The 27,516-nt window shown below is 60.6% G+C and overlaps 1 protein-coding gene across 3 annotated transcripts in view; it reads right to left on the reverse strand.

Moving 5' to 3' along the window:
* The window catches only part of DGKZ (diacylglycerol kinase zeta), a 47,259-nt gene extending 23,244 nt beyond the window's left edge, over positions 1–24,015 (reverse strand). The window contains exons 1-5 of one of the 3 annotated variants that reach the window (XM_042790816.1): positions 23,792–24,015; positions 2,230–2,338; positions 1,557–1,652; positions 694–771; positions 303–359 (exon numbers count right to left, since the gene is read on the reverse strand). In XM_042790816.1, the coding sequence (XP_042646750.1) occupies positions 303–359; positions 694–771; positions 1,557–1,652; positions 2,230–2,338; positions 23,792–24,000 (549 nt within the window). In that variant the 5' untranslated portion in view covers positions 24,001–24,015. Of the gene's footprint in view, positions 1–302; positions 360–693; positions 772–1,556; positions 1,653–2,229; positions 2,339–3,151; positions 4,170–23,791 lie in introns of those variants that run through there. The other 2 variants (XM_042790814.1, XM_042790815.1) reach the window with 2 other exon arrangements.
* Between the last annotated feature and the right edge of the window lie 3,501 nt (positions 24,016–27,516).

Consider the following 27,516-nt stretch of genomic DNA (forward strand, 5'->3'; position numbering starts at 1 on the left):
GAAAAAAACTCTCCCAGAAAACATTGTTTGCAGGCTACCCCCATGCAGATGCAGGAGCTTTAGGACATGCAAACCAGCAGATGCTTCGCATTTGCTGCCTGCGAGCTCCTCACTCCTCACACCCAGCCCGCGCTGCCGCCTTGCAAAGAAACATCCCTTTTGCTGTGCCACCCGCCTCGGAGCCGGGAGGCGGATCGATGCCTGCACTGTGACGGGCAACGTGCTGGCAGCATCTGACATCTTCGCCACCCAACTGGAAAGAGCGGGGCGGATGTGGGCAGTGTCCAAGGCATGTCTCTCACCTCCCGTACGTTCCGAGATCCTGACTCCCTGAAGGAAGGTTTGCAGCGGAAATTTATCTGTAGATTGAAGACACGTGAGGGGAATCAGTAAAACCAAAGGAAACCCACCAGAGTTTACTCTACTACGGCAGGCCCAGAGCCTCTGGAGATGTTCGGTGCCAGCCGCGAAACCCCTCACATATCTCTGTTACTGCACAAAAGGGGGCCTGGGGTCCCAATCATGTCACTCGATGCTCCTTTTGGTATTGTCTCCTCAGAAGACCCCTCCTTGCAACGACACATTGCAGTTTCCCGGTGTCCTTGTGTTTCACTACCCAAAAGGAAGGGCTGCCCACGAAAAGGCTGTCACAGCTTTGTGAGCCACAGGAAGGGCATAACAGGCTCTACTCACTTTCTCCAGCTGTTCGATGCAGGGTGTATGCACTACAATCTTGCAGGCTGCACATTTACGCCTGGAGAGAGGTTTTTGCTGGAGGATGAGAAACAGGGAGGAAAAAACATGCATGTGAATAGCAGTGTTCAGAGACCGGCAAGCTCAGCCTCCCATCATACTTCCTCCATGTATTTCAGGATGCAGAACGAGTCCTGTGGGAAAGTTAGACACAACCTAGACCCCTTGCAACTGTGTGTGTGCCTAGAGCAGATGCTCTCAAGTTCAGGACAGAGCAGGGAGGTGCTCTCCTGCTGTCCTGTCCCACAGTCCTTGGTCTCTCCTGACACTGCCTGAAAGCACCACAGGAGCTGGTGGGGGAAGCTCCTGTGGGGCTCCCATAAAAAGCCCCATGGGCAGGCACAGGATGGCATCAGTGCTCCGTGTCCTGTACTGCAAGCAGGACTGAGCCTGCAAGCTGGGAGCAACCCCAGAAGATCAGTGCTGCCTGCAGGGTCAGGAGGCAGCAGACCTGGGTCTCCAGCTCTCACTTTTCTCCTCTGTTCATCTATTCTCGGATCCAGATTGTCCTTCTAAGGGTTTGGGATCCCAACAGCCTCTCAGCCTCTCCCTGAAGTATCATCCTATCATCTCCAGGCAAGCAGCAGCCCTGCATCAGGTTCCCATTGCAAACTGAGCACTGGTGCTGGCAGAAATTGGGGATGCGGAGGTAGGAGGGACACGATCCCCACCTTGGCAACCCCCCAGACCCCCACACGTCCCCCAACAGCAGCAGCATGGCCTTCACAATCTCCCTGCTGAGCGGCAGCACAGCCTGCACCTGCGGCCCTTGCCGGGGAGGTGGGTGACCCCAGGGGACTCACCAGCAGCTTTGCCATACAGTTCTGCTCCCCAACGTAGCAGAAGTCCCCAGAGACATTGGTCTCAAACCAGATGTGCTCCCCATAGACTGCAGTCTCCTGAAAGGCACAAAACACGTTTCTCTGAGAGCACCCCCAGACAGCACCGAGCCCCTGTAAAATGGAGAGGAGCTAGGTGTAGGCCGGGAGACAAGATGCACAGAACAACCAGGGTTGACACTGGCACAGAGGAAACCTCGTGAAGCTGCCGCCATGGCCCACTTGTTGGAAATGAGAGGGCCCTGGGAAACCAACTTCGGGGTCTTGCACAGGGGAGCTACTTGCATCCCCCCTTGAGAGGAGGAAAATTCAGTGCAGGGGACTCTGCTGAAACAGCTTCTGTTCTATGGCCTTGGGGTGCAGCTTAAAACCTGTTCCTGTTGCTTGGCCCCAGCCCCAGCTCCTCAAAAGACCTTGGCTGCCAGGAGAAGAGCTGGCCATGATGCATCTACACCATCCTCCCAGGAACCACCCACGCCTGCACAGCCTTTCTGTGCAGCACAGACACTGGCACCAGCTGGTAGCAACGGCAGAGGCCATAAATGTGTCAAGGCCAAACTCACCCGGGGAAGAGCCTGCTGCTTCATGGCCAGGAGCCCATTCCATGCAACGCCCAGCAAAACGTGCTACAACTTACGCTCCAGTCCACAGTGCTGCGTATCTGCCTCTCCGAGTCGTTCCTCACGGCTAGCGCAGGGTTTGGCTGGGCTACCATGTGCTGGAGGCTGGACTTGGCAATAGCTTTCCTGGAAGACACAGGAGGGGCTGGCTATTAGATCAGGGGAGGAGGAATACATGCAAAGCACAAGCTGCTTCTACGGTGGATGGTAAGGCTGGAGCAGAAAAGCATCCTCAGGACCAAGCGGCTGGAAATGAGGCGAATCTCCAGCACCATTGGCGGAGGAGTACCCGCTCCTGCAAGGCAGTCCCGTGGGACAAAGAGGTGCTGGCCACGTTGCTGGCAGCTCAGCTGAAGACACCTTACACCCAGCAAAAGGCAGAGCCTGAGCCTGCTGGGTCAAAGCCCTCGGGGATGACAGGTCCATTGCAAAACACCCTGGGATGCTCCACCGACCCGAGGGAGCAAGGCCACCTTTGCAGGGACAACCTTGGCCCCGCAGAGGCTCCCCGCAGCACTCCCGTACCAAGGCACCTCAGCATGGGGCAATTTCGGGGACCAGCACAACCAGCGAGGGAAAAAAAAAAAAAAAAAAAAAAAAAAAAAAAAGAGCATCAGCTGTTTGTTTGGGGCTAGCGAGCTTCTCCCAGATGCGCGAGAGTGAAAGAAAGGAGTAGCAGAGCCAACCAGCTGGAGAAAGTGTGAATTTTCAGCCCACAACCAGGCCTGCCCACCTCCCTCCGGCCCCAGGCTGGCAAGCCATGGGGGGCTGGCCCGAGTGGGAGATTGCTCAAGGGACACGAGCAGCACTGCAAGACACGGACGGCAGCCAGGGCCAGCAGCAACGAGCCCTTTCCCTCCTTCCCCAGCGAGCCGGGGTCTGGCACCCAGCCTCCCCTCCCCGAGGCATCACCCGCTCGCACGCCGCCGCCATACATACAGCAGCCGGGGGCTCCAGCCGTCCGGGGCAGCGTGGCGAGCGGGCTCCGGTCCCAAACACTCGGGGAGGGTGACAGGGGGGCACCCGGCTCCAGCCACCCCCCCGCAGAACTGGGCCAGCAGCTGCGGGTTGCCGGAGGGGAGCAGCCCGGGCCAGTGGGCATCGCTGGAGCGCCGGCGCTGGCTGAGGCGGCGGTAGCGGCCCGGCAAGCCGTAGGCAGCCCGGTTGGACATGAGCTCGGTGGGCAGGCGGTGGGAAGAAGCTCGCCGCAGGCAGCGGGGACCCCGCGACAGCAGCCCGGCCTGGAGCGGCCGCAGCCGGGGCAGCATGGCCAGCCACCTCTCCTCAGCCCACCGCTCGCGCCGGCCTCCCGCCGACGCGCTGACCCCGGCATCCTCCGGAGACTCGGATCCGGAGCTGTCGGGGCGGGGCGCCCCGTCCCCCACTTTTCCGGTGGGGATGAGGCTGGCCAGGAGGATGGAGGGACCCACCAAGTGGGCGTCGATGGCACGCACCCGGCCCCCGCGCTTCGTCTGCACGGCGAACCTGGGGCTGAGGCAGGGCGGCGTGGTGCTGGAGCGGCGGCGGGGGCCGGGGTGCCGGGGCAGCCCCAGGCAGGAGAGGGCTGGCAGAGGGGCACCCGAGCCACGGCGGCGCTGGGCCAGCGAGGCGGAGGGCAGCCCAGCCTGGGAGCGACGCCTGGCCTTGCCCGTGGGCACGGCCACCGCGCTGGCCCGCCGCGGCCCCTTCCTCCCAAAGTGCCGCCTGAAAAAGGTTTCCATCGCACCCGGACGGTGGCTGTTAACACAGAGACCGGGAATTAAATAGGCATCCCTGGGCTGGGCTGCGGGGGTCAGGGGAGTGGGGTGGGGAGACGGAAGGGGACAGAGGGCAGGAGCGGGGGACACGGGGATGCCACCCGGGGCGTGTGGCAGGGCTGGCACCCGCTTGCTGGGGCTCCCGCTCCCCACAGCTCCCCCGTTCCTTGAGTTTCACAGCTCAGACCGCAGGGCAGGCTCAGACCTCACTGCCTGGCCGGGACCCTCCGCGTCCCCTGCTCACCGCTGTGGGGTCAGCAGAGCCCCTGCACCCCGAGGTAGCCCTGGCGACTACCCCCACCACTCTCCTGGTGCTGCTGGTCCACTTGGTTTCCCCATGGGAACAGCTCTGGCTAAGCACCAGCCTCGCTAAATTTGCAGCAAATTGATACTAAGACCTTGTGAATCCTAAAGAAAAAAAAAACAACAGGGCAAGTAAAAGCAGGACAGGCAGATTTGGTAGAAGCTGGCTGGGAGAGCTCGAGCAGCATGGAGGAGAGCTAGGAAAATCACCCCATCCGTCCTGCACAGAACTTCCCTCTCCTGGTGGAAAGAGCTTTACCGGGGCTCTCGAGCTTTCCCTGCCCGGCCCTTGAAGCTTGAGAGGCTGCTCGGACGCCGTCACGGTCTGTGGAAAGCCCTGGCCCACAGGTGGAAGGTGCCGCAGCAGTTTCAGCACTGGCAGCTCAGCACAAAAAGGCTGGAGCGGAAGGGGCTCAACCTGGCTGGCTCCAGTGCTCCCCTCCTCCAGAGCTAGCGCTTCGCTTGCCACCCTCCAGCCACCGCCTCTCTTCAGCCACTAAATAGAGAGGATTTATTTGAGGGCAACTCAAAAAAAAAAAACAAAACCAAAAACAAAACCCACAAAAAACCACCAAGATCCACAGATTGGTGGAAGCAAACTTCTGGCTCTTCCTTTGCTCCCAAGGCAGGGGACTCTGGATTGTGGCAGCCTGTAGGCACACACAAGCCACCACCGTCACTCTCAACAACTTCCATGCTGTGCAAGGCAGCTCCTCTGCCCATCACGAGGGTATGGGCGTGCTGCTCACCACTGCACCAACACTGGCATCTGCTCCACTTCTTTCTACCTTCCTCCCTTCTCATGCTCTTTTACACACTCGCTTGCAGGTCAGCAATATCAGAGGGCCTTCAGGAGAACACCTTGGTCCAAACATCCGCTGCTCCAAGGTCCACACAGACAGGCAAATTTGTCAGAAGTTTCCTTTTTTGTTTGGGAAATACACAGAAGATGGAACGTACGTGTTATTTTCTGGACCACAAACCGGAGCTCCGTGCTTGTAGCACAGGCAACCTGTTGGGCTGTACCTCTATTTCTTTTAGATGAGCACAAAGCTGAGTTTGTACTTTTGGAGAAGGCCAGGCTTGGTTTGGTCTCCTCCAGCCTGGTAGGCAAAGAAGCCAGCTCTTTAGATCCTACAGTCTCATTGCCATGCCTGTACCCAGTACCATAGCACGGAGGGAAGGAAGAACAGTAACGCCCTTCCAGGGCAGATAAAGCCTGGTTGAACTGAAAGCAAACACAAAGTGCCACCTCCTCAGAGGGATTTCTCAAGTCCTACCACATGGAGCAGTGCAGGTATTTGGTCACCAGCAGGTTAACTCTCACACCGCCGAGGCCCGTGCAGTTTTGCAGAGAACAAAAGCACATTTTGCTGCTCACCCTGCTTCCAGCCTGTCCCCCATACGGCAGTGCTCTGCTCCTGTCCCTTCTGCCCAGCGCCTGCAGGGTGACGTGCTGTACATTGCATCATCACCAACAGGTGTTAAAAATTGTCTGAACAAAGAAAACGTGTTAAAAAACCCAGGAGAGAACACTGCCTGGGTGTAGCAGACTGCAGCAGACCCTTTTTGGCTGACTTCAGCTGCTGGGGAAGATGTACTGTCCAGCTACAGCCTGAATGAGCCGAACGGATGCTCCCTCCTGACCCAGATATTTCACTGGCATGAAGCTGCTGTAGCACTTGCCGAGCTGCTGCTATGGACAGGAAGATCTCTCAACACAGCTTCCTTCCTTTTTGCACCACAGTCTCATGAGGAAATCTGCTAGAACAACCTTGGCTTGACATTTATGTTTGGGTATTAGCTGATTAAGGTCCTTTTTATCTTCAGGGCTGCCTGCAAAGTGGCACATGGACTCACACTCTGGCCACCAGTGGTGAAGGTTATTATCAGGCAACCCTCCGAGAGCCTGAAACAGCAGCACGTGGCAGCTCAGATCCGATGGGTGAAGATACCCCCCACCTCTCGCGACTTACTTCCAATCTGAGCTCCAAATGGTGTATCACAGACGTGGAGAGCTGCTGCTGGCAGGAGCAGATGGACAGACCGCCGGAGCAGACAGAGAGGCTGCCGGGGGGTACCCAGGGTTGATGTGCATCAGCAGAGCTGCGGGCAGAGCAGCCGGGGAACCGCACACCAGGCAGAGAGGAAGGAGCCAAGCCCCTGGAAGCCCCTGGCCTAACACCAGCACTAACATCTCAGGGGATCTCTGCTGTTTGTCACTGGGACAAGATGGAGAAAAGCCGGCACCCGCGGCTGCTTTGCAGATTGCATCGCTCGGCTCGGGTAGGGAGGCTGGTTGGAGGCGGCCTGGCATTTGCAGGGTGGGGAAGGAAGTACTGCTGCACCCACTAGGATATCAACTCGACTTACAGCAGCTAAGCACTATCATTTCAATCTCCTGCTGTGAATGAGGAAGGAGACAGCAGCTCTGGTCCGCTCACAATCTCCAATCAGAGCTCTTGGGATGTGTTTTCTCTTCTAACCAGATCCCACGAAGCTCCTCGGCCTCCTGTGCTCCCTGCCTGGCATCGCTGGGCAGAGGTGCTGCTGAAGCAGGAACGTGTCCCGGAGCGCAGGCAGGCAGCAGTGCTGTCCTCAGGAGCTGGGGGAGGAGAGGGCTGCTGCAAGAAGCTCCCTGGGCACTCAGAGCAAGCTGCAACCTCTTACTCTGAGGACAGAAGTATACCTGGGTGGCAGGAGCTAAATGCCCTTGGAAAGTCAAGCAGGGGTCGAAGAGGAAAAACTTGCATCTTGTAACTTCGGTGGCCAAAGAGTTCATGGATCAGCAAATAAGGAGATCTCTGCTCTCTGGACAGCCAGCAGCCAGCCCTCCTGCAGTGGTGGTAGCTCCAAAACTCCTAGGACTAAACACGTAGCGTCCCTCAAGGCAAAAGCTCTGCCCATGACAGGAGAAGCTTCTTGATATTCACCTCTGTTATTCTGCTTTGCTTCACTAGCCTCAAGCAAACTCATGTACCGTACTGAACAGGCCCTCTGTGCTCTTAAACACGCAGGGGGATGCTGTGCCATACACCTGCTCGGCCCTTCCTCTACATTATTATTCCTTCTGTCCCTCCAGCAGCCAGGTCTATCCCTGCCAGCACCCAGAAGCAAGAGAGATCCCAGGTTACCTTCATACAGTGCCAAATCTGGCACCCCTCCCCTGGCACCAAGGATGGCAAGAGGACCCTACTGCAGGACACCACTGGCAGCACAATGCACAAGCCTCGAGCCCTAGAGAAGTCTGGACTTGAAAAACACCATCAGTTCCTCCTGACCTTTCAGCAAACCTCCAGTTAGTCGACTGGAAAGCATTTTTTCCAACCACAGGGCTACAGCAAGGGAAACGAGGCTGAGAGTTTTGTCCCGCTCCGTGACGAGCACCCGGTCCGGATGGCAGCCGGCTACACCCCTGCGTCCCAGCTCGCTGTGGGTGCTGGGGAGCTGCTGCAGCACTGGAGCTGGCAGCGGGCACGCAGGAGCCTGTTTCAGTTTACAAGCTGTCTTTCCCTGGCAAGGACGCTTGACTTGCACAGCACAACCACGGGGAAAGTGTAAGTGTTATTAATAGCCACCCCTGCGTGACACCAAGATCTCCTGGGCTTCTGCCTCTCCGTCTCCTCCCTGCCAGGATATTGGAGGGACCGAGGGACAAGAGCCTGGGAGCCCATCCCCGGAGCTGCTGCTCATCCCCACCCCGCTGACATGCCGCCGCTCGCTCGCCTTCAGCCTCTGTTTCCACCACAACCTCGAGCAACCCCCACTCCTTTCAGTGCTCTGATACTCCACCTTCCCCACGTACGCTGCCGTCCCCACACCACCCCTGCTGAGATCCTGTCCTGCTCCCAGGCATCAGTCACCGACCCCTCCTCTCCCCCAGGCTCCCCAACCAGCCCCTCTCTGATGCGCCACGAAGAGCAGCCTGCGCACACGAGGTCCGCCGAGGAAGGTGCCCCCACGCCAGATGCGAAGGAAGCACACTGGGGTCAAGACGTGGCGCAGCCCTCAGGGCTTTGGTTGCAGTGAAGCGAGCAGCCATCAGCGAGTTCTCAAACCGCGCAGTTTGTTTCTACCCAAAACTTCCACGCTAGCTGTAGCAATCTCTCCTTCTTCACGCAAATAAAACAGAGTCAGGAACTCCCCTGTGCTAGGTCCGGCACGAGCGAGGAGATGGGCCTTCCCCCTGCACAGGGGTAGGGAAGCTCTGCCCAAATCACAAGCCTTCCAAAGCACCGTGAGGGGTGAGCTACAAGCTGTGCTTACTTTCTATTTTAGGATTCATTCATTTGAGCTACTGCAACAAGTGCCGCCGCTTCCATGGGCCATAGCGCCTTGCTCCCGGAGCACAGCATTCCCAGGGCAAACCATGGCCAAGGACATCCTCGGTTGTACTGTCACCCTCATGCTGCGGAGGAGGAGGTTACTGCTGCAATCTTAAGGTTGTCCCTCCAGGCTGTGGAAGGCAGTTTCTGGCCCTTGCACGGCCCTCGGAGGGGAACGGGTCTCCACCTATCTCTCAGTGAGCCCTGGGGTTGATCCAAAGGACTTCAGACCTCCCTCCCAGTGAGAAAGCAAGGCAAAGGCTTAGAAACTGGCTGGTGGTCACATGTGTGTAGCTGCAGAGGATCTTCTCACAGCCCAGAGGTCTCTGCAGGGAGCTGTGTAGAGGCTCCTGCCAGGGCTGCGGGGCACGGACAGCGAGAGCAAGGCACCCCTGGCAACACCTAAGGGCTTTGCTAACTTGCTCAGAAAGCCCACCAGTGCTACTGGGCGCTTTGGTTGACCAACCTGGAGGGCTCAGGCCTGCACTGCTTCACAAGGGATGAGCGGCAACATCAGTTTGGCCTCTTTGTACCCGGCTTGCACGTGGCCAAGCAAGCGCGCGACTCGCAGCCTCCTGCTCCCACGCACACCCACCCCTCTGCTCCATGGCCGCCAGCCCGTGGACCTGGTGCAAATACCCTGACATGCCCCAGGCACGAAAGGGCAGTGGGATCCCTGCACAAGATTGCCAGGAGCAAAACCCGCCCCCGGGCTTTATTTCAGGGGACAGGAATTTCGGGGCACACCCCAGGCTGGCAGCGACAGCTCAGCATCACCGGTTCAGCATCGCTTCTGACTGCGGGTGCCCGGGGCGGATCACCACGCAGTCCACACCAGGGATGAGACACAGCCACTAACTTTAACCCCACACCGTTTTCTCGTTATTCACACTCTGTCAGGAGCTGGGGACGCCCTGCGGAGGAGATGCAGCCTCTAAGCCACCTCCTTTGAACGAGCAAGGCAGGGGGACGGATGCAGGGACAGGCACCAGCAGCTCCTTGCAGGGGGTTGTAGGCAAGGCAAAGAAACAGAACCCCACAGCTTTGCAGCTTTTTATGGGAAGCTTTTCCAAGGGGCAAAGTCGGGTGGAAGGAACTGCCCAGGGCTGTGCAGTGACCTGAGCGCTGTCCCCTTGACCAAGGCAAGGCAAAAGGGATCAGCCATCCCACCCTCCTGCCTGGCCCTTCACAACAAATTGCTCTCAGGTTTGGTTTGCTGGGAGAACAGGGGCTGAGAGCAGAAGGGCGCAGGACTTTGTCACAGTTCCCAGCATAACCCCCATATCCTTCTGGTGGCAGGTCCCTTCTGCCTTGCCCCAAGCTCTGCACGATGCCACCTCCCCTTCCCCATCTTCTCAAGGCAAACCTGAAATGTGCTTTAAGGCACATCTGCCAGAGCAGCTCAGACCCTCCACTTACACTTCATAAAGTCAGGAGTTTGCCAGCCCTAAGGCTCAGAGTAACGTTCCCATTACAACAATGTGCCTTCCTTCCCAAAATCCATGGAAGACAGTGTTTTGTCTTAATTTAAACCAAAGCTGTTTCCTTGGAGGCTCCTGGGCTGAGTCTGGGCGCTCATATCCCTTGACAACTTTCCACCATCATAACATTATGAAGTTTATTTGCCACTACAGTAAATAATCTGCCTCCCAGTTATCAAGAAACCTGACAGCCCTGATTTAAACAATCTGTTGCTGTGTTTGGCTGGGAAGCCAAACAGCAACACTGATGGCCTCAGGCAGCAAATTAATCTGGGATAAAACACAAAGGGTGAGCAACCACTGCTGGCGTGCCGGGGCTGAGGCAGAGCAGGGGTCGGGGGAGAGGCTGGCCATGCACTTTCTATTTTGGTCCCATCAGCAGGCTGGGAAGGACTCGGAGAGTTTCTTCCCTTTGCAGAGCGACGTGCATGAAGCAAAGCAGTGAGGGGCCGTCTCGGCAGGGCACTCTGGCAGTTTGGGTGCCCAACCTGTGGTTTCTTTAGCAGATTTCCCACCGTCCTCCCCAGGGCCGGTCCCCTCCTTCAGTACACACAGCTCCATGCCTCCCGTGGAGGAGGGACGTGTTGTTTAAAGGGAGGTTGGTCCCACAGCCCAGCTGTCTGATCCAAACTCCCTGAGCAGCCTCAGAAATTTCCCCCTGGACATGGGGGTGATATCTGGGTATGGTTCCAGCCTGGGCAGGGCAACACACAGCGTCTGCCCAGGGCAGCAGCCCCAGGGAGGAGGTGATGAACCCGGCATCAAGATAAAGCTGCAGTGTGGCAGATACAGAGCGCAGGCAGCGATTCCCAGGGCTGGGAAGTTTTTGCACCTCCCCAAGCAAAGCAGAGAGAGCCCCAGGAGCTCAGCTACAGGCACTGATAACGAAAAGATGGGAGCTGAATGCCTTCCTCCAGCCCACGGCAGGGATCGGGAAGGGCACCCCACTGCTCCCAGCAGAAGCAGGGATACCCACTGCCAACCAACACCAGTAGGGATACCAGGAGCCCACAAATCTGTCCTGCTTCCCTAAACTATCCCAGGGCAAAGCGGCCAGGGTCTGGGGGTGCCGGCACGGCACAGGCTGGCTCCCCACGCCGCTGTCCTCTGCCACCTGCAGATTTCCCGCTGCCATCCCCGCTGGCAGGATACAGCCAGCGCCGTTAAGAGACTGAGCGACTGGAAACGCGCCTCTGGCAAGGAAAACCCCTGCCCTCCTTCCCAAAGGGGTAACAGCAGCCTGGTGCCACCACAGCTGCGTTTCACAGAGCCCTCGCCTCCGCCTCGGGGACTGCTCGCAGCCCTCCGGGCTTGCTCCAGCCTCCAGAGCAAATACAGCTCAGCAGGAGCAAGGTTGAGGGTCTTGGGGACAACTCTGGGGTCTGCTTCCCCCCCGCCTTTCCCCAGCGGGATGGGAGCTGGTACCTGCTCAGACCAAACCCATGAACTAAGGGCTGGCTCTCCCGGCCCCCTCCCATCCCCCACCCATCACAAACAAAACCAGCAAAACAACATGGGGGGGGGGGGGGGGATGAGGAGGAAGAGGAGGAAGAGAGAAGGGGAGAGCGTGGGGAAAAGCCCCCGTGACCTGATCCGGAGCAGCGTGGGGATCCCTGCAGGTGCCGAGCGGGTTGGCAGTGGCCGCGCAGCAGCGACGGGCCAGCCCTCCCCAACCAAGTCCTAGTTTGGAGAGCAAGCGCTCAGCTTCTCCCTCCGCCTCCTCCCAGCGCTGCAAACCCTGACAGAGCTCGTTAAAATAACCGACTGCACTTCCTCTCCGAGCAGCCCCGAGGCCGGCTCGTCCCCGGCCGGAGGCACATGTCCCAGAGGGGGGCTCAGAAAGAGAGGGGGTCCCCCCTCCTTCCCGCCAGCGCCCCGCTGCCCTCCGAGCACCCCGCTGCAGTTGCGGGTGGGGGGATGCCACTGCTTCCCTCGGAGCAGCAAGAGGAGGAGATAAGGGGAGGAACCTGCCGAGGGGGCGATTCTCTCCCGCCTTCTTGGGACCTCGATAAAGGGGTTTGCGTGGCCGATGAGAGCCGAAGCGCCTGCCACGGAGAGCCTGTGTTCATGCACAGGAGGTAACTTGCTCCTGAGTTACAGACAGTGCCTGATCCAGGCGGGCTCCACAGACGTCTCAGGAGCTTTTTACCTCCCCTCGTTGCTGCAAACCACCCACGGGACCTCCCCCAGCCAGGCTGGGGACTCCCCCATCACGCTTCACTGCTATCCGGGTCCCCCAGCCACCCCTAGGGACCTGCTCCCGCCCAAACACAACCCAGCTCCCTTTTGGGGCCACAAAACCCATCTCCGCTTTGGCCTTTGGAGAGAGGGGAGGGGGAGTCACGCCGGAGGCCAGCTCGCTCCACGATGCCCGGCAAGGCGTGAGTCACCAGCTATCGTTGTTTCGGTCAGTTACCCGGCGATGGGAGCCGATAGCCATGCACGTGGCCGGAGTGAGTCAGCGCGGGTGGCCGCAGCTGCGACCTCGTCCTTTCACACCCTGCCTGCCCCTTCCCCTTGCTTACATGTTGTGGCTAAAATTAGAGAGGGAGCTCTTCTCCTCTGCGCGTAGGAGCGTGCATTTGGACCGTGCCCAGTGCTTCTTGGGGCCTGGAGAGAGACTACAGTAAAACAATCATAACAAAACGTCAGGGGAGGTTGGTGCCAGCGTGGCGAAGGCAGCCAGCTGCCTTCCCCGATGGGTATATCTTGAAAGCAGATCACAGGAAACTATTAACCAGAGGAGAGCCAGGCCCGAAGGCTGAGCTACCACCGCCGTCACCATCTCTGTCACGACAGAAGTAGCAAGTGGCCTTTACAAAGCGGTGAGAGCCAGCAGTGGGCGAGGACACATGAGCAAACCTCTCCACTGCCAAAGCTGCAGTGTTTGGCTCTTTCCTCGGAGTGCCAGAGAGGAAAGGGAGCTGGAGATGTTCGCTCCTGCTCAGCCCTCTCTGCCCTCAAACCCGGCAGCTGCTGAAGGATGGAGGGCTCTGCCCTTTTCCCCACACAGGGTACGCGTCCTTCAGATTTGCCTTCCCAGTGCCAGGAAAGGACCAGCTGCCACTAGCAGCCGAGCGGGTCCTGGCATCCTCACAGCCCCGGGGTGGCCATGGTGCTGGCTGCGACCAGAGGAGGAGGAAGGGCTGTGGAAGGGCCCCTAGGAACAGTCCCCAGCCCATCGCTGTTATGACCCATTTAGTGGGACTGGCAGGACGTTTTATCAAAGAGGAAATTAAGATCATGCTGTTACTAGCCACCCACTCAGAGAAAAGAAGCCTGGTGAGAGATCTGTGTGGTTCCTCCCCAGCCAAGGGAGCTTCTCTCCAGCTGCCCCATGCCCACCCTGCTCTCCCTGTCCCCCACGGTCTGTCCACAGCAGAGATCCCCGTTGACATCACCTGCTGCTCCTCACCCCCACCACAGTCCCACCTCCCTCCTGGGCTGGCACGATCCTGACTTGCTAACAGAAACAGCCTGGAGGGATGCCCAGGGTGGATTCTAACTGGCCCCCAAACCCTTCCAAGTCAAGGAGACCACTGAGAGACCAGGTCACTGGCTCTCCAAGTCCCTTTCCCTGGAGGCAGCAAGAGCAGGAAGCCCAAGGGCCTCCTCCTCAAGCCAGCCTGGCAAACCTTCTTGCTGCCATTCTCCTCCTTCCCCCCCACGATTTACTAAGCCCTCACCCTGCAGACACGCACGTAGGCAAGCGGGAGGCGAGGGGGACCTTTGGCTCCCCGTGCTGCTGTCACAAGCTTCAGCCCACTCTGTTCAAGCAGAAACCACCGCCCCGAGCCGAGAGGCTCCCCAGCCCCACGCAGCCCTGAGCAAGGCCTTCCAAGCAACCCCGGTCCCACGCACATGAAACCAGACCACAAGTGGCAGCCCCTGCAGGTGTCTGCAAAGTGGGGGGACTGCTCAGCATCTCAGAGAAACCCAGTCCCCAACAATCTCACACCCCCCACCCCAAAGCCTGAGGCTAAGACAGAAAAGACACCTCCTATTTCTGTATCCCAAACCTTCAGCGTGACCCCGTGACTAAGCAAAGCACATGCTGATTTGCCACCCGAAAGGCCTTTGTTGGTTTAACTGTGACCCGGTTACTGATATCAAGTCTAATCCTTGGTTTCACTTTTTCAACTCGTGGCAGCGAGCCACTGTCTTCTCCCCCACCTCATGTCAAAATTAAAGTAACTCCTTTTAGCAATGTTACACCTATCACTTCTTGGTTTTGCTAAATGTCAGCTTGTCCCTCTGCTACAAATGGGAGGGCAGGAGAAGGATTTTTTTTTTTTTTCTCTCCTCCACCCTTTTTCTTCTAAACACCCTCTGCATATCTGCTCTTATGTGCTTCCTTTTCTTCTCTTATCCTAACATCCCCATGCCTTCCAGTTTCTGCAGCCTCACCGACAGGCTCTTTTTTCCCCACCATCCTTCGGAGAGGAGATTCCCAGGGTAAGAGGTGCTGCTGCCAGTGCAGAGTAGACCACTCTCCCCCTTCCCGGCACGGGCTAACACTTCACCCTAGACTGGTAGCGCAGGGCTGCCTCACTCTGTCCCCCAAATTTCTCATCTCCCACTCCCAAAGGGTGACACCGGGTGCTCCAAGGACCCCCGGAGCTGGGGGGAGCAACCCAGGCTCCATGTGCAGAGGCTGGTGGGTGCCGTCGTGCAGCTCCGAGCGCTACCAGGACACGCAAGCCTGCGCAGTGGCGAGCTGGCCAACAAGGTTGCCCCTCAGCATCAGCCAGCAAGCTCACCGGCCACTTCACTCACGGCAGCAAAAAAAAAGCTCCACGCCGAGGCTTTGCAAAGCCCTCCCTCGCAGAAGAGAGGAAAGCAAAACCAGAGGTGAGGAGACAAGGCCAGGGACCCTGCAGAGGGGATGTGCCGCAACACCCAGCCGAAGCAAGGCCCAGGGAAAGGGCCGGAGCTGCACAGCAGAGCGCTGAAGAGCAACCGTGCCCTCTGGTGTTCAACCCATGGCACTATGGGCCTCTCCAAAACCCAACCACCTTCCCAAAACCCAACCACCTCCCCTCTGCAGAGCACTAACCTGCCCCACCGCCTCTCGCCCCTGACACCTCCAACCACGGGACTGCTGAGCGGCCCTGGGACACAAGATTTTTTTTGTGTCTACAAGGTCGGGCAAGCTGATGGCTGAGCAGGAAACTCTGAAAGGCCCGGGATGCTGTGCAGATGGGGTGATACCCAGAGGAGCTGCTCAGCAGAAGCCAGGAAGCAGCAGTCCTCAGTGGGGATCTTCCACCGCACCGCTTCTGCACGACACTTGCACAGCACAGCCAAATCCTGGCCAGGCTGACGTGCTGCTCCAAAAAGATTGTGGGGTAGGGAACCTGGGAACAGGGCCAGGGACTTGTCCCTGTCTCCACATTGCCTTGGGAGCACTCGTGAGCCCCCACAGCTAGCCTAGGTATGGGCTCCCACACAGCAACTACATCCCAGCAATCTCCTAGGCCCTGGTTTCCCACCATGTCTGGCAGCCCCAGCCCTACTGAACTTCAGGCTGCTTCGGCCATTTGGATAAACCACCCTCTCAGCATTGTCATTTTAGGTCTTCAAAGCGCTCAGCATGCACAGCGACTAGGTGCTACGGCCCTGATGCCCACGATGGCTAGGACATAGAGGATCTCAACAAACCTTCACCCCAAACACCAGCAAAACGAGGGTTGCCACGTTAGCTGATGAAAGTCCAACAGTGACCTGCACTCTAGATCAAGGTTAGTGACACAGGCAGCAGGCAGGCAGCCTGGCTTTCAGCGACCTTGGTTAGTGCAGACACAAGAGGGTGACGTGGGGTGAGACGTGGGTGGGAGGGAGGAGAGCTCTCGAGCAGAAACGCTGCGGCAGCTGCTGGGACCGCACGGCCTGTGCAAGCCAATAAAAATACCACGTACTTATACACCGCCGGCCGGTGCTTTATCCTCCTGGATCCCCATCGGCCGGGCTGGCTGCCCTGAAGACAAGGGAAGACACCTTTGTGGGGCAGGTGGAGTCTAGGGACACAAAGAGAGTGGTCAGCAAGCCCTCCCCACAAACACACCTGGTTGCCCGGCCACTGTTCTCCCCCTCCACGGCTGTGCTGCCCCCATGCCATCCCTCCACCCCGCAGGCTCTCCCCATGGCCTCAGTGTTTACAGACCCCAGGGTCCCTGACGGCACCCACGCCACCGCCCCTGCCGTCAGCTGCAGAGGCCAACGTGGGCAACGTGACCACAGAGCCGGCGTCTCCCTTCGAAGACGGTTAGCGAAAAATCAAGCACCGCGCTCCAGCTTCTGGGATGCTAACCCAGCCCAGTCCACAGTCACCTCCAGCCCGACCCAGTGAGCTGCAAGAGCCTAAGGACACCCTGCACCTCTCCAAAGGGTGCACAGCTCAGGGACTGGGGGCCAGGCTGGCACGGAGAGGGAACCCCGCTTCATCCCCTACACCACCCCTCCCTCTCCCCCCCAGCATCAGCCTGGCTCCTGGCAGACTTTGCCTTGACTGCTGGGTTTCGGGCATGGATTTGAATTTCAAATAAATCGTGAAGGCACTCGCCAAACCTCACACGGAGGAGCATTGTTTGGGCAGGGCAGGGCAGGGCAGCTCGCCTGTTCCCAAGCCTCCGGTCCCTGCGGGTGGGCACCGAGCCCTGGGAGCCCCAACCTGACACCAGCCAGGGCCCGGGGAACAAAGCTCTTGGTGACCCAGTGCAGAGGGGCAATACCTTTTTTGGGAACTCTCGGACATCCACCCCCACCACAGCTGCTTCCTCCACCGTTCAAATGACAGCAAAGCTTGTGGGAAGGTGACACCGTTGCTCCAGCCCAGGTTGGGGGGGGTCCTCACCACCATCCTTTGCCAGAGCATCTCCTGACCCCAGGAGAGGACCCTAAGGCCAACCCCTAGCCCAGCTGGGAGCTGTAATGGGGAGAAGAGGGGTGCCACCGACTGCACAGCCCAGAAGCTCGCACGGGACGGGAACCCCCGCCACCTCTTAATCCTGCCATCTGCCAGCCTTCACCAGGCACAAGATCCCTGCAGAAAACATCTCCCCCTCCGCCACATTTCAGCGGCGGCAGCTGCCAGAGTGCCCCACACCACGTCCCCTTGCGTGGTGACCTCGGGCTTGGGCGGTAAGAGGCTTAGCACTGGATCTGAACGGCTCCCGGCCGGGGCCTGAGGCGGCAAGGCAGGACGAGATACAGATAATCTGATTGAGAGGGAACTTTCACACGGAGGGGCCGGCACGTGGCCAGCCGCACGGCCCCCCGCTCCCTCTCCGGGCTGGCTATAACCCGTGCCCAGAGGCCAGGAGCTCAGGAGGAGGTTCTGAGCTGCCTTCGCTACTTCTGCCCCCTGCCTCTCCATCTTCATCCCACCGGTGAGCCCTGCCCCAGAGAGGAGGTGGGATCCCCCCAGCCAGGGGGGAGCAGGCAGGAGAGCATTGTGTCCCGTCCCCCCCCCCCCCCCACCTCCACGTTCTCTAGCTTTGGATCTGCACCTGGGCTGCCAACGGTAAGGGAGAGATGGGCTGTGCTGGCACCCACGTTTCCTGTGGGAGCCGAGCTGCGCCAAAATGAGGGGAAAACCCTCCGCAACGAGCCTCTTCGTTAGCTGCCTTGACTTCCTGGGACAGCCAGCCAGCGGGGCCAGGTGACTTTCTGCAAAGCCACAGCCTGTTTCGGAGCCGAGGCTGCTCCTGCCCCACAGAGCCGAGCTGCGGCTGGTGAGCAGGGGAAGGGAGGTGGGGTGAGCCGAAGCTGGGGAAGGGGCAAACGCCCAGCCATTCCCTGCTGGTGCTGGGTGGGATTTTCACGTCTCTCCGGCTGGGAGCCCCCATCTTGGGCATCATCCCCCCCAACCCCCCAGAGACCTGACCCTGGCTCCCACCAAGCCCTGCCGACTGGGCAGGGCTCCTCCGAGATGAGGGATGCTCAGCTCATTGCCCCAGGCCCTGGACTGCTGGGAAAGGCTGGCAGCCCGGAGATGGGCAAAGCTCGGGCAGGCCGCTCCCAGGGCACTAGCATCAGCTGCAGGTAGAAACTGGAATTGGCAGCCTCACCCAGACAGCACAACCCTCCCCGCAGACAGGGCTGAGGCAGGAGGCCCATTAACTCCTACCAGCTGGGTCTGGGAAGAGGTCCTCTCAGTCAGGAAGAGAAACTTAGGAAGAGTTTCCCCTGTGTGCAGAGCTCATGGTTAACTATAAAGTTAACACCCCCCAGACATCAACCCCTAAACCGCGGGCAGGAGGAGAACAGCGCCAGGTCTAACACACGCATCCAGTGCAGCCTGGAGGACTCCATCCCCCCGGGGAACTGGCCTGGCCAGCACGGCCTCATCGCTTGCCTTGGCGGAGCTTCACCCTCCTCCACCTGACGTCCTGATGGGGAGAAGAAAGCCTCCCAGCTCCCAAAGAGAGACTGCAGCTGCTGCCCGGCCTGCAAGTCGCAACAGAAATACCAGGTATTACTTCTGTAACACTGGAGAGCCGGCCTGGAAAAAGCTCCTGAACTCGGGATCGCAAAGACAGAGCCACTTATTCCCTCCCAGCCTGGTGCCAGCTCAAGAACCAGCAGGACAGGTTTCCCCTATTTCCACACCTTGTCTGTGTCCCCAAGTCAGTCCTGCACCAGAGTCCCTACCTCCAAAAGTCTCCAGCAGAAGCCATTCACCTCTTGCCAGTCCTGGCCTTTTCCAAAAAGGATGGTTTATGGGCCCGAGGGTCAAGGAGCCTAAGCCTCAGCCTGCAGGCCCAGCTCAGCGTCTCAAAGTCAGCACACGTTTACAAGAGCCAGCAAGCAAGCGAATGGGTGGCTGAGAGCTAACTGATGAGCTTCAGCTCACAGAGTCACCTGGAAAGGAGAAACCAGAGCTCCACCGAGAGCAGAGCTGGAAGTTACATGTAGAGGCTTTGCCAAGTCTCTGGGGAGGCTGTCTGCTCCCCGGGCACGGCACCACGACGACTGAAGGAAATCCTACACTGCATCCCCCACCACCTGCGGAGCTCAGGTTGCCTTCCACGAGAGCATCCCCCCCATCGCAGAGGGCTGGCCTTGCCCTACGAGCATCTGCTCTTAGCCCCCACGAGGACCCACGCAATCCAACAGCCCCCAAACTCTCCCCCCTCGTACCACTCCTGGCTCTGCCTCTCCCCTCTCAACACCATCTCCTGGCAAAGACCTGCGCCTGCTCCCAGCGCCTCCCTACCCCTCCGCTGCCCTTCTCTCTTCCCATCCTTTTTTGTTCAAAGGAGGGAAGAAGTCCATCACCCTCCCTCCGCTCAGCCCCTTGAGGAGGTGACAGGGTTTCCTGGAAGGGATGCTCCAACTCCTAAGCAGGTATTAGAGGTCCTGCGTGGTCTCCAGCGTGAGCACAGGGCGCTGCTGCTCTGATCTGGGGAGGGCAACGGAGCTGCCGGTGGGTGCCTGGGGCTGGAGAGGCGAGGCAGGCAGCAAGCAGGGACCACACCAGGGAGAACCCCAACCTCCGGGAGCAACCGGGCCCCCCCGGCACTCAGATCCTTCCCTGCCCTATCCCAACAGCCCCACGTCGAGCTGGTGGCCACCCTGGCCTTGGTCCGCGGGGAGGCTGCGTTGGCTGCCAACAGGCACGGCTGCTCAGCATGCCCAGCTTTTTCCTTTTTTTCTCCCCCTCCCCCAGTGAGATCAAAAGTCCCCGAGCCGTCCCACGGGAGGTCAGGCCCGGAGCGGAGAGCGCAAACACGGCAGCGGGAACGGCTCTGCCAGCACATCCCACGGGCCCTGCAAAACAAGCCAAGGTGTCGTGGCAGGGGACAGCTGGGGACTCCCACGGGTGTCGCTGGCCAGGGCCCAGCTAAAGCCACCCGCCGTCCATGAGCGGGACACGGAGCAGAGGCTGGAGGGTTTCAGAGGTAGAGACACACAAAAATCTGCATGCATGCATGCAGGAAGATTGCTCAACAGCTAGCTGGCAGCGAGGCCCGTCGTGAAAAAGCCCGTCCCAAGGTAAGCGCCGCTCTCAGCCTGCCAGCACACAGATCCCAGACTTCAGGCTCCTCACCCTTGTCCAGCCTCCCCCCACCCCGGCTCTGGGCTGATCCCCCACCACACCCAAGGGAAAGCAGACCCAAAGCCCTGCACCCCAGCCAAGGGCCAGCAGGTCGGAGGGGACGTGGCGGTTCCCCCCTCCCCGTGCAGCGGGGATGGGGAAGGCTGGGCTGCCATCCCCGTGGCACATCTCCCCCAGCTTTCACACGAGGCGTGAGCGTCAAGCTGCAAGAACGACGGTGACAAGCAGCGTCCCAGAAAGACGTAGGCGGGTGCTCGGCTCTGTTTTCTCGAGTGCCGTTTACCCACACGCAGTGCCACCCACAGACCTCCCCTGGGGCAACGGCAGGAGCCCCCCGGCCTCACGTGCAGGCTCCGGCACTGAGCCGGCCAAAGGACCACCGCCAAAAAAAACCCCTCAGTCCCACGCTTTCTGCAGGGCCACTGGCCACCAGCTGCCCCGACAGTGGCTTCACTCCCCACTCATTCTGGTGCAGCAGACCCAGCCATCACACATACCCCCTCTGAAGAGGGGTGTGTTAAAGACCCTAAAGCCCTCAGGGAAGACCCCGTTCAGCATCCAACCGCTGAGGCACGGGTGACAGCAAGAAAGTGGCTTTATCCCCAGCACTTGTGCTCCCTCCCCAAGTCCCCCCTGGAAAGGGTAAACCGTGCTGTTCACTCACAGCACAAGAAACGAGGCACCTAGGAAGGAAATTTAATCCTAACCACCTATTATCTGATCATCCCCAATCTCTTTATCAGCCCAATTAAAAGAATTACCCATCCGTGGCCCGGATGCACGTATTGTGCACTTGTCTCCGTCAGCTCTGGAGCCAATTACTCCACCCTCCTGTAAGGCAATTACAAGGTGCAGAAATAAGCCTGCTTGCAAAATACAGGAGACTAACGTACAGCCAGAGGCCAGAGCTCAGTCGCTCACCCCTGTCTTGCTTCAAATCCCCCTGGGGCTCACCTGCTAGGCTCTCTTGCCATTTTGGGGACCTGTCCCTCGCCTGGCCGTGGCCGTGCCTCCCGGTGTCACTGTGGGCAGAGCCCAGCAGCACGTGCCCACCTCAGGAGACCTCTCTCCTCAAAGTCAGGGCTCTCCAGAGACTCACTGCTGCTAGCGGCAAGCTCCTGCCCGTTCCCTAAGTTTCCTCTAGACTTGCTTCCCAGCCACATAAGCTCTGGCTAAAGCCCAGACTCGACGTGGGTGCAAATTTCCTCACCCATGGCTGTTGGAAAGCATTTGGGGGGGTAGGGGCTGGCTGTACTTCTCACTGAAAGAAGGTGCAATGAAGCCTTCCCCCGCAATTCCCTCAGAGGAGGTGGAACTTCACACCGTCCTCCGCTCAGGTGGGCATGAATTTGGTGGCGTGCAGCCCATTATCCTGCACAGCTTCCCACCAAGCCCACCTCCCACGGGTGTGTGTGGGAGCCCCTTCCTTCTCAGGGGGCCCGCTGGAATATCTCCTCACTCCCCTGCAGCTCTGGGTGCTGCATTCATCACCCGAAGCCGGAGGGAACCGGGTCCCTCCATCAGCAGAAGAGCAGGAGAAGCATCCACACACCAAACAACCCGAGGGGCGTGCTGGCCCCCTCCAGCTCGGCACCTCCTGCCCGTCCCACTTTGCCTCTCCCCTACGTGTCCGTGCTGCAGGTTGTTCACACGTGGAGAACTCCCCCTCGGTGTAGGCGCCGATATACATTGCAATAACATCAGCCCGAACCCCCCGGGCACCAGAGAAATGCCACGCAGTATTGGGGACAGGCCAGAGACTGCCACCAGCTCTGAAGCCAGATCAGAGGAGAGCACCGCTCCGCCGTGGAGTGACCTTGCAAGCCAGCTCCAGTTTGGCTGGGGAGGCTGAAATTGGGGCCTTTCACCTCTATCCAGCACCTGTGATGCCACAGGGGAGCACTGTGTCCTCCTTCAGGCCCCCCTCCCATGCCAAAAATGCTGACGAGCTGTAGCCAGTTCAGCACAGGGCCACCAAGGCAGCTGGGGGCAGGAGTGATCAGGTACGAGGAGAGGCTGAGGTAACGGGGGGGGGGGGGGTTTGGCCTGCAGAAGAGAAGGTGAAGGGGGGGATATTTTTACCATCTTCAACTACCTGATGGGAGGGTATAGAGAAGATTGATCCAGACGCTGCCCAGAGGTGCCCAGTGACAACCTTAGAGTCAACAGGTATGGGTTGCAACAAGGGAAACGCTGAATAGATAACAGGAGGGAACAAAAAAAAAAAAAAAATCCTGAAGACCTGAAGCATGGGAGCAGGACGTCCAAAGGGGCTGTGCTGTCTCCACCCCGGGTGACACTTAAAACTCAACATCAGCAGCCTGACTGAATTCAGTCCCACTTGGAGGCAGCAGGGTGGGCCAGGCAACTTCCAGAGGTCCCTTCAGACCTCATTTATTCAATGTTTTCGCGCACCTTCGGGTGGCAGGGGCACCCCTTTCACTTGCGCGGGGCCGAGAACCCCCCCCCCCCAAATCCCCACGCAGCCAACGGCAAGGCAGCGCAAGGAGATCGGAAGGGAGCGAAGCAGCTCGCCATCCCAGTGATCCCAGCAGCTGGAAGCGGGGATGCCAGCAGGCAGCGCAGGCCCGGCACTGCCACCGCCCCGGCGCTTCGGAGGAGCGCGGGGATGGAGACGGGATGTGCGGGGGGATGGAGACGGGATGTGCGGGGGGATGGAGACGGGACGTGCGGGGATGGAGACGGGACGTGCGGGGATGGAGACGGGATGTGCGGGGGGATGGAGACGGGATGTGCGGGGGGATGGAGACGGGACGTGCGGGGATGGAGACGGGACGTGCGGGGGGATGGAGACGGGACGTGCGGGGGGATGGAGACGGGACGTGCGGGGATGGAGACGGGACGTGCGGGGGGATGGAGACGGGATGTGCGGGGGGATGGAGACGGGACGTGCGGGGGGATGGAGACGGGACGTGCGGGGGGATGGAGACGGGACGTGCGGGGGGATGGAGACGGGACGTGCGGGGGGATGGAGACGGGACGTGCGGGGGGATGGAGACGGGACGTGCGGGGGGATGGAGACGGGACGTGCGGGGATGGAGACGGGACGTGCGGGGATGGAGACGGGATGTGCGGGGGGATGGAGACGGGATGTGCGGGGGGATGGAGACGGGACGTGCGGGGATGGAGACGGGACGTGCGGGGGGATGGAGACGGGACGTGCGGGGGGATGGAGACGGGATGTGCGGGGGGATGGAGACGGGATGTGCGGGGATGGAGACGGGATGTGCGGGGGGATGGAGACGGGATGTGCGGGGATGGAGACGGGATGTGCGGGGGGATGAGAGGCTGGGATGCGAATGCTCCGGCGGGGGAAGCTCCGGCTCCTCCGGGGAGGAGAGCGGGCGCAGCGAGGGTGACGGTCCCCAACTTCCCACGGCTCCACAGGAGGATAAACGCCAACCCGTGTGTGTGTGTATCCCCAGCCCCTCCATCCCCGCACCGTGCCCCGCATCCCTCGGCCGGTGGCCGGGCTGAGCGCCGGGGCTCAGCCGCCGCTGCGGGGCCTGGGGCGGCCGGTTCGGGATGTGGGACACGGCGGAGGCGAGAGGCTCCGCTCAGGATGCTCCGGCCGCCCGTAGCCCGGGGAAGCGACGGGGATTGTGGAACCGGCCTCCCCGCCCGGTGCTCACCTGCGCCCGAAGAGCTTGAGGCCGGTGAAGCGCTTGTTGCTGTGCCGGCGGCCCGGCGGAGGCGGCGGCCCCCTCCGCTCCGGCTCGGTGCCCCCCGCCGCCCCGGAGGCAGCGGCGGCGGCGGTGGAAGAAGAGGAGGAGGAAGAGGAGGAGGAGGAGGAGGAGGCGGAAGGCGAAGCGCCGGGCGGCGGGGGCCGCGCCGCCTCCATGGCCGCGCTCGGGGCCCGGCGCCGCCGCCGCCGCCGCCGCCGCGCGCTCAGGGGGCGGGGCCAGCGGCTCCGCCCCGCCCCGCCGCGCCCCGCAGCGCCCCCTACCGCCGCGCGGGGAGCAGCGGCGGCGGCGGGAGCGGGCCCGGTGCCCGGCGGCTGCCGCCTCAGGAAGCCCGGTGTCAGCCGAGCCTCCCCCCCGCCCTCCCCGCTCCTCCTCCCGCCTCCCATTGTTCGCCGCCGGACGGAGCCAACAGCCCCGCCGCCGCCAGCCACCACCACCGCCCTCTCCGGGGACCGGGAGCCACCTCCGGCCTCACCGGGCACGGCGGCTCTTTGCCCGTGTTTTACCCAGCCCCGCTTCTCCCTGTCTTTTCCCGCCCTGGGCTGCTTCCCGAGCAGGGGGGATGCGCTTCCCGCCCGGCAGGAGCCATGCCAGCCCCGCTTTTGCCCGGGAAATGAGCTGGCCCTGATGGCTGCGTCCCCCCCGCTGCCCCCCAGGGGGGCTGTTGGCTGAGCCAGGATGAAAGTTGGGGTTCCCCGGGCAGCTCCTGATGCTGAGCCCCTCGGGGCTGGTCCCGCTGGCCACCTCCAGCATGGAGCGGTGCCCAGGAGAGCTGGTGGGGATCGAGGCGGGGGGGACGGGGACACACACCTTCCACCTCCCACCAGCTGCAAGAAGAACCCGACATCCCAGGCAAAACCCCACTGACCCCGTCCCCTCGCAGGCTCAGGCGTCGAGAGCGCCCGCTCCGCCCTCTGCCATCCCCACCGGGGGAGTTGTGCTGCGCAAGCCCGGTGCTGGCACCGGCAGAAGAGGTGGGGATCACCGGCGAGGCACCGGGAAAGCAAAGCCTTTCTGCCAACCCCCCCCCCCCCCCCCGGCCCCGAAGCACGAGCTGTCAGCTCCAGCCTCAGCACCCCGACCCCACCGCCAGCCAGAGGGAAGCGGCGGAGCCCCAGCTCGGCGGGTACCTCATGTCTGCGTCACCCGGAGGGCTCTGGGGAACATCCCAGGAGCGGTGCCGCCACATCTGCTGTGCCACGAGCCCGAGGTGCTCAGCCGGCCCGGGGTTCACTCTCGCTCTTCCTCCCTCGGCAGCCGCTTTCCGGAGTCATCCCGAGGGCAGGGCCCTGGCAGCGCTCCGCCGCCCGGCCGCCCGCCCGCCCGGGGCCCCGGCTTTGTTTGCACCCTTCCACCTGGTTCCTCTCTCTCTACACTTCCTGGAAGTGCGAGGGCGGCTGTCATCGCAGCCGGCGGCCCGGCACTCTTCCCCCGGCAGCCCACAGCGCGGGGCCACCTCCTCTTGCCGCGGCCTTCTCCGGAGGAGCCTCGCAGGAGCATGCCTTGGCCGGCTGAGGAGCCGCACTTCCCTCGCCGGGTGCTTCTTCAAAAGCCCCTGGGCTCGAGGCAGACCCCCCCCCTCTCGCAAAGCTGCCCCAGCACCACCCGTGCAAACGGGGCCGTGGCAGTGGGGTTTGTCCCCCGCTGCCACCCGGGCGGCAGGGCAGCACTCGCAAACCCCCACCCCAACCCCTGGTCTTCAGACACCCTCCAGCCACCAGCATCTGCTCCTCCTGCCCCGGGGTTTGTTGAAAAACCACTTGGGTAAACCAGGTACAGGCGCTGTGGGAAGCATGAGTGTCTAGGAGGCTCTGGGCCAGCCTCCAAAGAGCGAAGAGACGGCCTGGCATTCATCATCCTGCAGGCTCGGCCTGTCCCCGGCTCCAAAAAAACCCAGCTTCTTCACAACCAGACGCTGCTCGGTCTGCCCTGGCTCCAGGAGAGCTTCAGAGCAGCGAGGGGGGCTGTGGCTGGCTCCTGTGGGGTCAGAGAAAAGCAAGCAAGCAAAGCCAGGCCCTGCAGCCCGAACGGATGGCGTTTCTAAAGGGGCACATGGGCTTGCTTTAGGTTCCCGTCATCAAAAGGGAAAAAAAAAAAATCAAAACGACGCAAAACATCAGCAGACCTTGATCTTGCCAAGCAGGCTCTGAAACCGAACACAACCCACTGCACTAATTAGCATGCAGAGGGAGGAAAAGGCAGGTCCGGGATGCCTAACTCCAGCTCAGAGGTCGGGGAGGGGAGAGGGTTTGTTATCACGGAAAGGGTTCGTCATCCCCACCGCTTTGCATGCCGTGACGGGTTGGTCGCATTTGCTCCCTGCCTGCAGACATTTCCCTTTTGCATTGCGTGCTCTGCCCCGTGGCACTGTCGTCCAGTCCTCTTACCTGGGAGCACCGGGGCTTGGTGAGGCTGTTGGAGAAGTAGCACACCCTGCCCCGGGACCTTTACCGTCCCTTCTGTGCTGTCCTTCCACAGTCCCATTCCTCAGGCTTGGAGTAAAACTGCGGGGGAACCTATAGAAACCCCAGGTCCGGGTGTTCTTGGTCAGGAGACCAGAGAGGACAGACCCTGTTGGCACTGGCTTCTCTGCAGGCAGGGCGGGAGAGGGATGGGGGTCACTGTGCTGGGTGGTTTTGTGATCCGACACCCCACTCTCTCTGCGTGAGCGTGTGCAGTCCCTTGGTAAGAGAAGGGTTAAGCTGCCTGCTTCGCCCCAGCCTGGTGAGATACCTGCCTGCAGGATTCATTGTGAGCTGGGATCAGATAAGGGGGGGGAATTCCCAGTTTTGGCTGAGGGATCTCAGCTCTCCCCACCCGGGAGTGCTGTGGGGTTTCGCGTTGCCCCTAACACAACCTCCCTGCTGGCCTGCTCTCGGGGCATCCCACCCCACCAAACCCCCCCGCAGGTCCCCACCATGTGTGAGGTTGCAGCTGTGGGGATAATCAAGGGAGGCTAAATTCTGGCCCTCCCGACCTGGAAAAAACATCAGCAGGAGGGAAGACGGGAGCATCCCCCTCTGGCAGCAGCCTGGTCTTGGATCAGCTTAAACCAGGGAGCGTGTCTGGTTTAAGACGGAGCCTCGGGGCTGCGTTGCTGCCCTGACCTGGCACTGCTGCAGGCATGTCCCTGCACAACCGGGCTGTACCCGCAGCCCCCCAGTTTCTCCAAAAGCGCCTCTCGGGATTGTTTCCATCTCCTGCTACACTCAGCCCAATCTTCACCGTTGCCTTGCACCTAGGAGCATCTGGGATGAGAGCCGTGGAGTAAATACACACCAGCACCGAGCACTGCGTGATGCTGACTCCAAACCCGTCCTACCCCTGTGTCCAGAGCCTGTGCCTGCTTGTCACACACCCCCCCCCCCCCCCCCCCAAACACACACCCTGACCAAGGTCTGTGAAGAGCCACCAGCTCATTTCCAGCACTGTGAGCTTCCCGCCCAGGCCGTGCCAGCGGGTGCCAGCCCTCTCCTTTCCCCCCCCTCTCCCTGCTGCACAGAGGGACGCGGAGACAGATGTCTCTGTCAGAGCGGAGCAGGCTCAGCTCGCTGGGAATGAATGGGAATTTGATTATGCTGCTCTGCACAGCCTGGCTAACATGATTAAAAGGCTAGCAGGCAGGACTCGGAGGAAGGAGGCCCCTTCTCTGCCCCGTTCTCCCTGCAGTGGGT

This window comes from Tyto alba, unplaced genomic scaffold (genome assembly GCF_018691265.1).
Source record: "Tyto alba isolate M040663 unplaced genomic scaffold, T.alba_DEE_v4.0 Super-Scaffold_18, whole genome shotgun sequence".
Lineage (NCBI taxonomy): Eukaryota > Metazoa > Chordata > Aves > Strigiformes > Tytonidae > Tyto > Tyto alba.